The 12602-nt window shown below is 38.1% G+C and overlaps 1 protein-coding gene across 1 annotated transcript; it reads right to left on the minus strand.

The window, feature by feature from the left end:
- Positions 1 to 10577: 10577 nt before the first annotated feature.
- LOC149194101 (aspartic proteinase NANA, chloroplast-like) lies at positions 10578 to 11966 on the minus strand. Its single transcript, XM_089407544.1, has one exon. It carries the CDS (start codon positions 11964 to 11966, stop codon positions 10578 to 10580), a length of 1389 nt encoding a protein of 462 aa, XP_089263670.1.
- Positions 11967 to 12602: the final 636 nt, after the last annotated feature.

A 12602-nucleotide genomic window follows, 5' to 3' on the forward strand; every position in this document is an offset into this window, starting at 1 on the left:
AAAAGATATTGATAATGCCTTTTAGGTTAATTATCAATAATAAAAACCTTAATAATTTTAATTTTAGGTTATTGTTATAAAGAAGTTTGAGAATTTTATTTCATTTTATATAGTCTAATTTATAGAGGAAATGAATTTTTTGCAATACAATTTCAAGTGAGAGTGTAAATTCTTATTTTTAAAACATATTTTTGAATGCATAACTAAATTCAACACCTTAAAAATTCCTAGAACATTCAAATTTTATAGATTAAAGAGTTTTTAAAATCTCTATTATATTTTGGTTAAAATAAGTCAAAAAAATGCCTTGGAAAGTGTGAGTTCCTTCTATAAGTTAGACTATGACTATATAAAATGTTTATTATTTTAAAAACTAAAATAAAATAAAAAAATCTTCGATAGGGGTGAGGTCCTTGCAACACGTGGAAGAGGAGCCTCATGTGTGAACACATGTGGAGTGAGGGTGAGGGACGGTCCTTTTGATCCCTTCACCAAAGTGCATGTAACAAGAGGAGTAATATCAACAGGTTGGCAACTTGTGTGAGAATTAAGATCGCGTTGGAGTTTGGGGGTGGCGAATGGTTAAGGCGTGGGAAGATGAGGGAGATCAACATTCGTATTTGCACTTTGGTCTAGTGATAGACCTCGTGGTGGCCTCCAGAGAGAAAATGAAAGAATTGTAGAAGGTTATTTGGTAGGAGAGGTCTATGTGTACTCGTCCTAGGAATTTCTTGGAGCAATGTGTGAAGTTGGACCCTGTTACAAAGGCTCTTTCTTATTGTCTATGTGCGTAAGGATGGGAAGTCGGTGGGTCGAGACCTCTTCCATTCCATTTCCTCTTGGATTATGGTAAGCCTGTTTTCTCGGGCTAGAAGTGGAAGTTGAAACCATCAGTATAGGAACTCCATTGTTGGTGGCGGAAAACTAGTTTCAATTCCTAGTTTCGTGACCTCTGGCTTGGGCCCGACGGTGTTCGGTGGATTGGTGGGTGGTCTCTGCAAGGCGAATTCGGAGGCGGGTCATTTCCCTAGGGAAAGCTGTGCTCAGGCACCGACTACTTTGTCTTTGTCTTTCTTTCAATTGTCTATGCTAATGTGGTGAGCGACGATATTTGGTTTCTCTAGTGGTGGTGGTCTTTTTTAGGTAGTGGGGAATGGTATTATGTTTCTTTCATGTGGTGGGTGGTGGAATTTGGTTCCTCTAGTGGGGGGTCTCGCATGGTCGTTCGCCATCTCTGCGAATTATGAAACCCCCTGCGCGGTGTGGGCGCTCCCCCTCCTGAGCCACCCTTGGCCTTGTGGGCATGGAGAACTTGGAAATTACCATTGGGGCTCCCTGCCAGGGTGGAAAGACCACTGGATGTGTGCAGCGTGGGAGCACATGGAGGTTGCGGAGGAGGTAAACGTGGTGCCAGTAGGGGTGGTGGTACATGGGTTCACAAGTCGAGTCGTCAAGGTGGTGGTACGTGGGTTCAAAAGCCTAGTTGTCGAGGTGGAGGAACCTGAGGTGGAAAGGGGAATCGTGGGTCTAGTCGAGCAGAAGCAAATGAAGGGCAGGGTATCCAACATTGCTGCTTGGAGAAATGTCGAGCACTTATTAATAGCCTGATAGAAAGAGTGGACACAACTGGGAGAGTCCATCGCGAGGAGCTTGCAGAGCAGATGGCAACATTGGACCCAATGCACTATTTTTAGTGCCATGTCTCGAAGAGACTGGTGGTGGTTTGGCGAGGAAAAAACCAATTAAATGAGAAAGTAGAAACACTGGAGACTTGGCTGGTGCACTTTGTAGGGCACATTTAGTGTGACTTCCGTCCTCCACCTCCTCAAGGACCAACCCCAGAAAACCCTACCTCCATCATGTGGGATGACTAGTGTTATCACTTAGAACCATAGTTCATGTATGTAATATTGTCCACAAGTTTCATATAAAACTCTTCAGCTTAGTGAATAGGTTTATATGTGTGTGTGTCACTTTGAAATTTGAATTTCAAAAGGTATTGATGTAAGTCCGTGTAAAAAATCGTTAGATACCCTCTATCATTGTCAGTTAAGGCATGTCTTGTCTTGATTGCGTTATTGGTACTTTGCGCAGTTTCGCAGCGCAGTCTGTTTGGTCAATTTAGCTGCGCAATGATGTTTCCGCCTTTTTGCAGCGTACTATTTACCAGCCATTTCGTAGCACGTTTTGTTAAATCTTAACTGTCTGCGCTACGAAATCGGGGTTTCGGGGTTTTTGTAGCGCCTTTTTCTTGAAATGTCAAATCTGGGAGGGGTGAGTCATAGGTCCGTTCACGTTTGTTAATTGATGTCCTCTCCAGGTCATGATAGATCATCATTCCGCCATAAGGTCTAGGATCACGCATATGAATATCATCTTAAGGGATTTTATGAGGTATGGTTGTGTCATAATGTGTTTTCATAATGTGTAAACATGTCTGCTGTATGACAAGTGTTTTTTTTTTTTAAAACACAAAGAAGCCTGAGTTCTCATTTAAAGGGATCATCGCAAGCGAGTCTGCACTCCAAAGTCGAGATTGTTTTCGAGCTGTAGCTGCTATTAGTTTCCTGTGTGAAAATATTCGAAGCAAGATGGAAAAGAGGGAACATCGATCTGGTAAGTGCCTGAGAACAGAGCGAGAGGGGCTTGATGTTACACTTAGAGATGAAGGTGTAGCAAGAGCCTTTCGAAATGCTGGTTGCTAGAGGTTCTGCGAGAAGTTGAAGGGAGGACATGCAGAGGTAACGAAGGCTTTTGCATTGAATTTTACTGGATTGAATTCAAAGGTGTCAATGTTAGAATTTCCTGTGTCTACTGAAGCCATTTCTATTGTCACTGAAATTCCGAGGGGAGGACAAGAATGGTTCAAAAATTTTAAATTCGACATGAGTCCCTGTAAATAATTTTTGAAGGAACCGTATGTAAATGAGGACCTCACCAAAGCGGTGCCAAGGAGTTACGTAAAAGAACATTATGCTATGCTCCTTACATGCATCGAGAAATACCTAACATGCGAGGGAAGGTACAATAAAGTTTATTCCTATCACTTCAAACTTTTGTTGCATTTCACAGGTAAAGCTTCAATAGATATCCCTTTCTATTTGTTCAGAAGCACTAGTAAAATGTGTGATAAAATCCAGTTAAAGAAAGATGGTTGTGAAACATCCTTGTTTCATCATGGTTTGGTAAAGTTCCTGGTGTTGTATGGTTTGCAAAAGATTGGCAGAGATTGGGATTCTTTTGTTTTTATGGTCGGATTTCAAAGCAAAACAGGCCTCACTCCATTGCCTATGAGGGAAAGGGAAGAAATAATTGAAGAACCGACTCTGGCTGAGCTCAGAAAAGAGGTGACAGACCAAAAGAAGCCTAAAACCAAGTTAAGGAAATCAGAGAAATCTGTGGTGGCAAAGGAGACACCTAAATCATCAGCAAAGGAGACACTTAAATCATCAGCAAAGGAAACACCTAAGTCATCATCTAAGGAGACACCTCAGTCATCAAAGCAGAAGATCCAGAAGAAGAAGGATGAAGCTGAGCCAAGTGAAGTTGAAAAGATTTCAAGGGTAAGAGCCAGAGGTCAACTAAACAAGGAGAAAGGTTAGTCAATTACTGTGGAAGAAAGCCCTATGTCAAAAGGCAGTTTAAGTGACTTACTTGTAGCTATTGAACTTGAACAAGATCAGCCAATACAGATTGAACCAATAGAGTTTGAGCAAGATCACCCAGTGCAGCCAATGCATAATGACCTCACTCAATCTTCACCCGAAAGTACTAAGAAACCAAGAGCTTCAAAAAGGTTGAGATTTGAGGAGCCTAGTAAAGAATATTCTTTCAAGCCACGTAGGCCAGTCACAAGAAGACAAATGAAAGAGGTGGAGAAAGCGCAGAAAGAGGAGGCACCTTTAGAAGTGCCTAGTACAGATGTACTTGAGGTTTTGACCATAACAGTTCATGAAGCCAGGAGTAAAGACAAGAGTAATAGGGTCATCATCAGCCAAGGTGGAAATGTCATTTCTATCAAGCAACAAGCAGGAACAACACAAGAAGAAGTGCCTCAGATTAAAAATGTTTCTAAGGAAAGGGCAGTGAGATATGCAAATTATAAAAAGGCTGTACTAAAAGGCAGAACAAGTCTAATGAGCCAAACTGACTCAGTGTCTGATGCATATTTGTGGACAGTGCCAGCTCTGAAGCAGGAAAAAACCATGAAACAGCTGAACACAAGCCTAAGAGCAGAAAACAAGGCTTTGAAGAAAGAAGTTAGCAGTTTGAAGAAGAAGCTAGGTAAACTAGCTGATTAATCCGAGGGGAAATTTGCTTTTCAAGTTTTGATAAATTTTGGTTGCCATCATTTTGAAACTTTTTGGATCCCTTACACCTGTACAAAGTAGCTGAAGAAATCACAAAGTTAAGTCAACAGTGCTTTAAGATTCATATGTTCTGTTTTGATTATCTACAGCAGTTTCGTAGCGCGCTACGAAACTGCTTTAGATGACTGTTTTATGAGAAAAAGTGAAATTGATGCTGAGGTCAGCAAATCTTGAAAAGGATGACTCGAGGCCAGTAAGGAGACTATACAAAGCTATCCAGATATTCAAAGGGTGACAGGTGAGAGTGTTGAAGAAAAAGGTGAATTTTTTTGTTTTTTGCTAAAAGTCTTCCTAAAGTTACTTTATAACCGAATTGTTATGGTTCTGGTAGGGTTACCGAAATTTTGGGTGGTACACCTGTTCAGTTCACAAAGCGTCCAGATCATGAGGCATATTGGATTATGCGTGGTTATTAAAGGAATTAAATGGCTTGGAGCATAGTATTTTAGTACATGAAGACTAATGGAAGGCAGGGACCGTGAAAATAGGGCACACATCCTCATCAACTCATGAGTCATCCACACAGCAAGTATCCGAAGCTGCTCGTTCAGTGAATGTTTCTCCAGCATGTCTTGGCTATTACAGAAATGGTACAGGTGTCAAAGTTCAAGAAAGCATCAATGCACACGAGGAGATAGAATTAGAGTTTCAATAGGAATGGAACTCTATGTATTCACAGCGCAATACCTTTGTATTTAATAAGTTTGTTTAGATATAGATAAGGCAATTAATAATAGGATTTTGAGCTCCCCTCATGCTGGAGGAGGAGTCTCAAGTAGTTGTAGTGTTGTTTTCCTATATATAGAAAAAACTCTATTGTAAAAAAGGTTGGAGATTTTATAAAAAACAGAGTTTTTATCAGCTTGTGTAAGAAGACTTTGACAGTAATACAAGAGTTACTTTTTCTTCCCAAGATTCATTATATGTTTATGGCTCAGAACATGTGTGGTTTTGTCATTATCTTTTATGTATTTTACAGCTCACTAAATATGCAATCACTCTGAATTCACCTAGTGCTCAGACTTCCTGTGCTTATTTATGAGTTGAGTTTTTGGAGAGATGTTTTGAGTGTTAAACGTTATATGCCTTGGCTTCTATGATTAAGTGATCAATAGTTTACTGCAGAAGTGTATGACTCCATGAGCCCAATGGAAGAAGTGTTGTTTTGTATTTCCAACCAGCTTTATTTTCATAAATGTGTGAAGAGTTAGCCATCTGTTGTTGTGATTGATTCTTATCAAAAGTCTGTGAGAGAGCCCTCTCTGACTAAGGAGGCTAATCCCTAGTCTAAAGTCTCGTTGAAAGAGTTACATGAAATCTTGCTTGGTTGCAACCCTTAGTACTGATTTTGTGATAACAATTAGTATGCTCTCTGGTGTTTTTAATGTTTTATCTGTATTTTGGAGCCTCTAGCCCTACCCTTTATGGACAATGTCCCTAGTTTCCCTTTTGTATTTTTGTCATTTGTGAAAATTTTGGTCAATGAACCTGGTCGGGGTAAGACCAGCTATTTTTTGAACTACCTAATGTACTCCTTTTTTCCTATATAGATAGAATATTGACTTACAAAAAAAACCAAAATATTTAATTTTAAGATATATTTTATATTTTCATATTTTTTTATAAAATTGAAAGAATTTATTATATTAATTTTAAGTTATTATTGGGACAATACTGTAAAAATATTATAATGCTTAATGTTTTGACCAGTTGAAAACATAAAAAAATAAAATTAAGTTAAAAAAATAGCAAAACAACTCATGAATGGTAGAGACATAATGTGTTAAATAAACATTATGACTAGGTGAAATAAATAAAATTAAAATAAAATTAAAATAAAAAAACATAAAAGTAATAATTATAATTATAATTAATACTTAAACTAGTATAAATCCATTTTAATTTAGGATGATCAATTCTTTTTACTCTAAAACGATTTGCATCTTAAAAGAATTTTATCCCTCTCTATACTTAGCACATGTAGAATTAAGATGGAACTAAACTAATGTTTATGAACTCCTTATAAAGAGTTCATTTAGTAAGCGTATAAAAATGTAAAATAAATATGAGTTAATGGTTCCATGTTCAAAACCCTAAGATATAGAGAGTTAATATATTAATAATTAATTTAAAAATAATTTCAAATTGTAATAATTAAAGATGCATTTAAAAGATAATAATATAATTATATTATTTAGGCATTTTTAGCTAGATTTAAGTTTTGCCATTTTTTATTTAAAATTTATTTTTAACTGTAGAAATGAATTCACTACCTCTAATAAAAACTTAAGACACTTGGATATAGTTCATAAATCCAAGTGGTAAATCCAACAAATTATCTCCCGATAATAAACTACAAAACATAAACTAATTAAATTACAATTATTACTTAATAATTTATATTAAAAAATTATTGAAATTTATTCTAACCTATTAATTTAATAAATTATATCAATTTAAAAACTAATTTCGTTTCTGAAAAAAGCGATAATGCAGAACCACTTGAACCCCTTGCGATATATTTCTTTATGACCAGATAAACTAACATATAATAGGAAATATGTAAGATATCTTATATATTAGATATTTGATCACAAAGATGGGAACCAAATACTTTTTTAAATGGGATCGGTGTTAAATGGAAATTTATAGAAAATTTTATGGGATCCATGTTAAATGGAAATTTATAAAAAATTTAATGGGATCAGTATTTTATATATAAGAAATGATTTTTTTAAATATTTTTTAAGGTTAATTTTACCTAAACAATGGATAAATATTTTTAAAAATTTGAGTTTTATTTGTTTAATTTGTAGAATTTTAGTTTTTTTCAAAGTGTTGAATTCATTAATGTATTGAAAATATATTTTAAATAACAAAAAATCACAATTTTGCTTGAAATTGTGTTGTTAGATTCCTTTGAAAAATGTCATTTTGTTTGTGTGTGTTTGTGGATTTTTTTTTTTATTATTTTATTAATTTAAATTTTATGGAGAGAGGTTGAGGGTGAGAGTCACTTTTGGAAGATAAAAATATTAAAAAGGAATTTAGCCTAGCAGTCCTAGGATGAAGACCCTTGACAATGGATATCTTTGGGATATATGTCAATAAGTGTGTAGGATGTTGATACCTACAAGAAGATGTCATGATTAAGAGCCATCTTGCATTCATGTGATGGATAGAAACTCCTGAAAGAAGAAGGGAGAGAAAAGAAGTAGTGGTATGAATAATGTTCCAGATGCATGCTAAGAAGGGCACTTTCCATGAAAAAAGGAATGACATGATGAAATAAGAAGGAAAGTTATTGATGGTTGTTTCCCTACAAGGAAGAATCTCAACTAAATTTCATGAGATCAAGGAGAGAAGTTGATCAAGTAGCTGAATAACCCACAAAGAAGAAGGTGTCGATGTATAAAAGATTCCCTAGCTAAGAGGGAGCTTTTATAGGTCCCAGATGAAGAGGGAATTTGAATTATATCACCCCTGATTACAAAGGAATTTGTGTTTCTTCTATTTCATGTGTCATGCAGTAGACCGGACTAATAACCATAAGTCTAGATGAAGACCATGAATGGAAATGTAAGAACATGATAGGCAAAGATTTCTTGCCTTCACTTGGGAAGAAATAATGGGAGGATTGCGTAACCATCTGTTATCTGATACTCTTTGAGGATGTGTAGGGAATCCACGATAAGAGTAGGCAAGAGGACTGATATTCTTTTAAGATGTGTAGGGAATCCTAAATTTCAAGAATTTTCGACAGCAGAACATGGCAATGGCTGCAAAAATCGTTTTGAGGATCATCACCACCAACCCAATGCTGGCTGGGCCCAAAAGGCGCTATGGAAAAAATATTTCAGAGGTTCAAGAGCCAAATGATTAGACAATGTGATACGCTTGCCAAATTAGACTTTCCTCAAAATATATGATAGAGCAACAACACTAATCTCCACCCACTCCTAATGGATACCAGGAAACGAGAAAAAAATTTAATATATGGTCAAACAGAATAATGAACAATGAGCCAATTGAAAGCAGAGTGTCCACAAACTTGCTATGATGTTGGATGGACAGCGAACGCATGCAAACCTTGTGGGATATTTCTTGCTGGAATGATGCAAATTGGGCAGGATGGAAGCATTTACATGTGCAGGACAACCTGATCTCAGAGTGGACCACCCTCCTCAAGGCCCTCCATGGTCTGGCACCAACACATTCGCAGAAGAGAGATACGGGTATGCTAAACTTATCGAGTGACCTCATGTTCCCACGAATCCAGATCCTTGGAAAGGCATCTGGCAACTGCCCTCTTGGCCCAAGGTCAATTTATTCGACTGGGTTTACTGCCATGGAAAAATTTTAACTTATGACAATTTGCAAAAGAAAGGTTCTACGACCCTTCCATATGTCATCTGTGCAACGACAACTCCGAGACAGTAGTCCATCTAATGCTAGATTGCAGCTTCTCCAGGCAGATTTGGGCCTATTTCACCCACGATCTGGATCCTAATTTCACTTTTCTAGCTCCACATCTGAACTTTTCACTGAATGGGCAAACAGATTTCAAGGTCCTCCACATAAAAATATGATCATCAAAGCATCATGGGCTGTCCTCCCAAAAATTATTTGTTCGTAGTTATGGATAGAGCTTAATAAAAGGATTTTCAGAAATACAAAACAAAGCCACAAAGTCCTAGAAACCAAAATTAAAAGTCACATAAAGGAGTGCTTGATTGATCTAAAAGACTACTCCAATCTCAGACACCAGGACATAGCATGGGGATCAACGCTAGAACTTCAATTTCACCGAGCAATCAAAAAAGCCCCCACTATCAAAGAATGGTAAATAAGAAAGCCCCAGAATGACTTCCAAGAGTGGTTTAAATAGCAAGCAAGGCACTCTCTTTTCTTTGACGGAGCAGCAAAGGGAAATCCAGGCAAAGCTGGTGCAGGAGGTGTTGTTTTAAATCAAATCGGGGAAAAAATTCATTCCTACTCTTGGGGTCTTGGTTACACTACCAGCATCCAAGCTGAGGCCTTAGCCCTCTTCCAAGGACTCAAGACCCTTAAAGATCTGGGCATTAATGAAGCAACTGTAATAGGCGACTCTCAAGTCATTATAAATGCAATAGTTTCCAGCAATCCAATACCCGACCTCAATCTAGCAAGGCTGATATAGCAAGGTTGATCACCAATATCAAAGGCTTGGAAAGCAACTTTCAGGCTTTGAAGTACTACCATGTGTTGAGAATACACAATAAAAAGGTTGACATCAAAGGTAATAAAGCTGCCGGACTCTCTGCAGGGACTAAGTTGAAAGAGGAAGAAGAATCATGGGAACCTATTCCATAATTAGAGTGCTGCCATGTTCTACTGCTTATTACTAAAACAATTCGTTTGTATTTTCAAGTGGGGGAAAATCTCTGAAAATAACTTATCAGAGGTCTATCCAAGGAAGAACCTTGTAAATCTCAGCTACATTCTTAGGGAAGAAATGCATCAAGACAAAGTAGCACATAATGTAATCAGTTTTTAGCATTCTGCCCAAGATTAATATAAAGTTCCATAACTGTTCTTGTAAAAAAAAAAAAACATCCAAAAATGAAGTGGGCATTAATCATTATCATGGCAAGAATAAACATTGGTTACTTCTAAGTTTTTCAATAAGTTTATGAATAATAAAATTATATACTTGATGAAAAAGTTGAGAACTGAAATATGAGATACACCCAGCTTTAACACTAAACAAACTGATCAGTTATAATAGCAAAGGCAATCAGAGCACGATCACATAACGTCTCAGCCTTAAAAGGAACAATAATAAACACGCTGTCCAAAAAACTATGCATAAAAATGGATAATAGGCATAACTGCTATATTTCATGTTACCCTAGTGGTGAGATCAGTCAGATACAGGAAGTATCATAAGCATCTCATAGGAAGGAGAATGTTCTAAAAGCCAGTCATGAAGAAAAGATGAATCGAAAACTTATCAATTTAAATCTGCTCTTTCTTTCACTTCATTAAATAAAAGGTTTGACTAGTAATCCATGTTATGGTATTTATGTTTGTTTACTGTGACAAAATTATCAGATTGGAACAGCTACCAACACCGTTCACATGTATTTTTATTGGAAATTGAAAAACAATCACTAGAAATAAAATAATTCAGTGTGATTGTGAGGAAAGGCTCCAACCAAAAATAATTCATCTGTGAACTGAACAATCAGCAGGAGCAAACCCGAGGAGAGATTGCTGCAGATTGTAGTGAACGAAGAAATTTTGCTGTAGTAGATTCCCAATAATACTTGGTGTCGGCGCTTCAATGGGTCTGAGTCCCAGGCATCTCACGTCGTCATCGATCTGCAGGATATAATTCTCTGGTGGCGGACTGAATGATTTTCCTCCTTCCAAAATAATTGCGAATTCAGGAAATTTCAACTCCCTCACTCCAGAAGTGTTGAAGCAGAAATCAATTTGCTGCCCTGGAAATGTTGTAGCCGTTGGATATGTGATTACTGTTTTCAGGGCCTCCAGTATTACTTCATAGGCCTCCTCTACCAAATAGGTGAGCGAAGTCCCAGAGTCTATTATTGTCCCTCCATAGCCAAATTCATCCATCTCCCAAACACGGGACGATATCGGAAGTTTCTCTCCATTGATGGCTATTTCTTCTATACCCACGTAATAGGATGATGATGCTGCTTGCAGAATCGGAGTATATTGAATTGGTTTTCTCAGTAACGAGGGGTCTGATTCTTTGATCACGTCTCCGAATACCAGAAAGCTTGTCACTGTGGTGGGCTCTAGATAGTCTCTTAAGCAGTAAGAGAATTTGCCCCCATATAAACTGGCTGTCTGTATTGCGAATGAATTGGGTCCTTGACCTAAACCCAGCACGCCTCCTGAGCCAATGTCTGTGTCCCCTTGGCTCTCCAATCCGCATCCCATCAACACATTCTCAACCATCAATGGCTTCTCAGATGTGGAGTTCAATGTAATTCTTTCATGGATATAAGGGCCCGTGGTGAAAGTGCCGTCCAGGTACATTTGTGTATACTTGCAGGCCATTTTAGGCCTAGTAGTGCAGGATACTGTAGGAGAGAGGGCACGGCATTCTCTGGAGTAACAAGGTACATATGATAAAGACGAGGATCCCTCCGGATTGAAAGGACCGCAATTCTGGCAGGAATTGCAGCTCACCCAGACAAGATCGCTGCCCGTGTCTGCTATAGGCAAGACCCTTTGAGGAGGAGTTCCAACATAGAGTTCTACGAAATAAAGAGCGGCTCCCAGAGTTGCACGAGAGGCTACTGGCATTTCAAAAGCAGTATTATGTCCAGGGTTCGAGGCCGTTGGAGGTGAAACAGGAGCCAATATATCGGAAATGGAATATCCATGTTGGGAACTTATTCTGAGGGAATCGAGGCTTATGAGTGTTTGTAGGGTCTGGTGTCTGCTTGAGAAGGTTCTGTAGAAAGGACTGTGCATGGAATGGCGATGGATCATCTTCATATTCATTTTCAAGCTGTCTCCCTGTGGCGGGAGGATAAGAAGAAGAAATAAAACTAGCCCAAACACACTATATGTTGTCATTGCACAGTTTTCAAATAACTTGGACAGACTACAACTATTGTATAGAACTACCTCAATACAGAAGATGGTATTGGCAGCTAGTCAGCCAGTTATGATGCCCTATAATCTCTTACGACTTCATAGAAAGAACAGGGCTACTTGCACGAAACCTGGGTCCGACGGCGCAGAGTTCTGCTTTCACTGGAAGTATTCGGCGGGCACCTTGCAGGGGGTTGGTTTTAGCCACTCAACCGTCCGCTAAACCAAGAATCCATCACAGTCCACCAGTCCTTCGCTTCGCTTATGTAATATAACTCTGGCAGAATATATAGATATCTGCTGTGAAACTATCTCAATATAGATGGGCGATATTGCGAGTGATGAGTTAGGGTTCGGACGGCCGGGTGGTAATATAACTCTGGCAGAATATATAGATATCTGCTGTGAAACTATCTCAATATAGATGGGCGATATTGCGAGTGATGAGTTAGGGTTCGGACGGCCGGGTGGTAATAAGTTTGCTTACTCTTCTTTGCTCGTTAATGTCAAATAAAGTTGAGAGCCGGTGAGTAGTAAAGCGGGAGCGAACAGTTGTCTGTTACTCCGTTCTGTAGGTTAGTATAAAGTAATGTTTGGTAATGAATGAATCAGTTAATA

The sequence above is a fragment of the Pinus tabuliformis genome, chromosome 2_2, assembly GCF_031772625.1.
Source record: "Pinus tabuliformis cultivar Carrire ecotype Pingquan chromosome 2_2, CPIR1, whole genome shotgun sequence".
NCBI lineage: Eukaryota > Viridiplantae > Streptophyta > Pinopsida > Pinales > Pinaceae > Pinus > Pinus tabuliformis.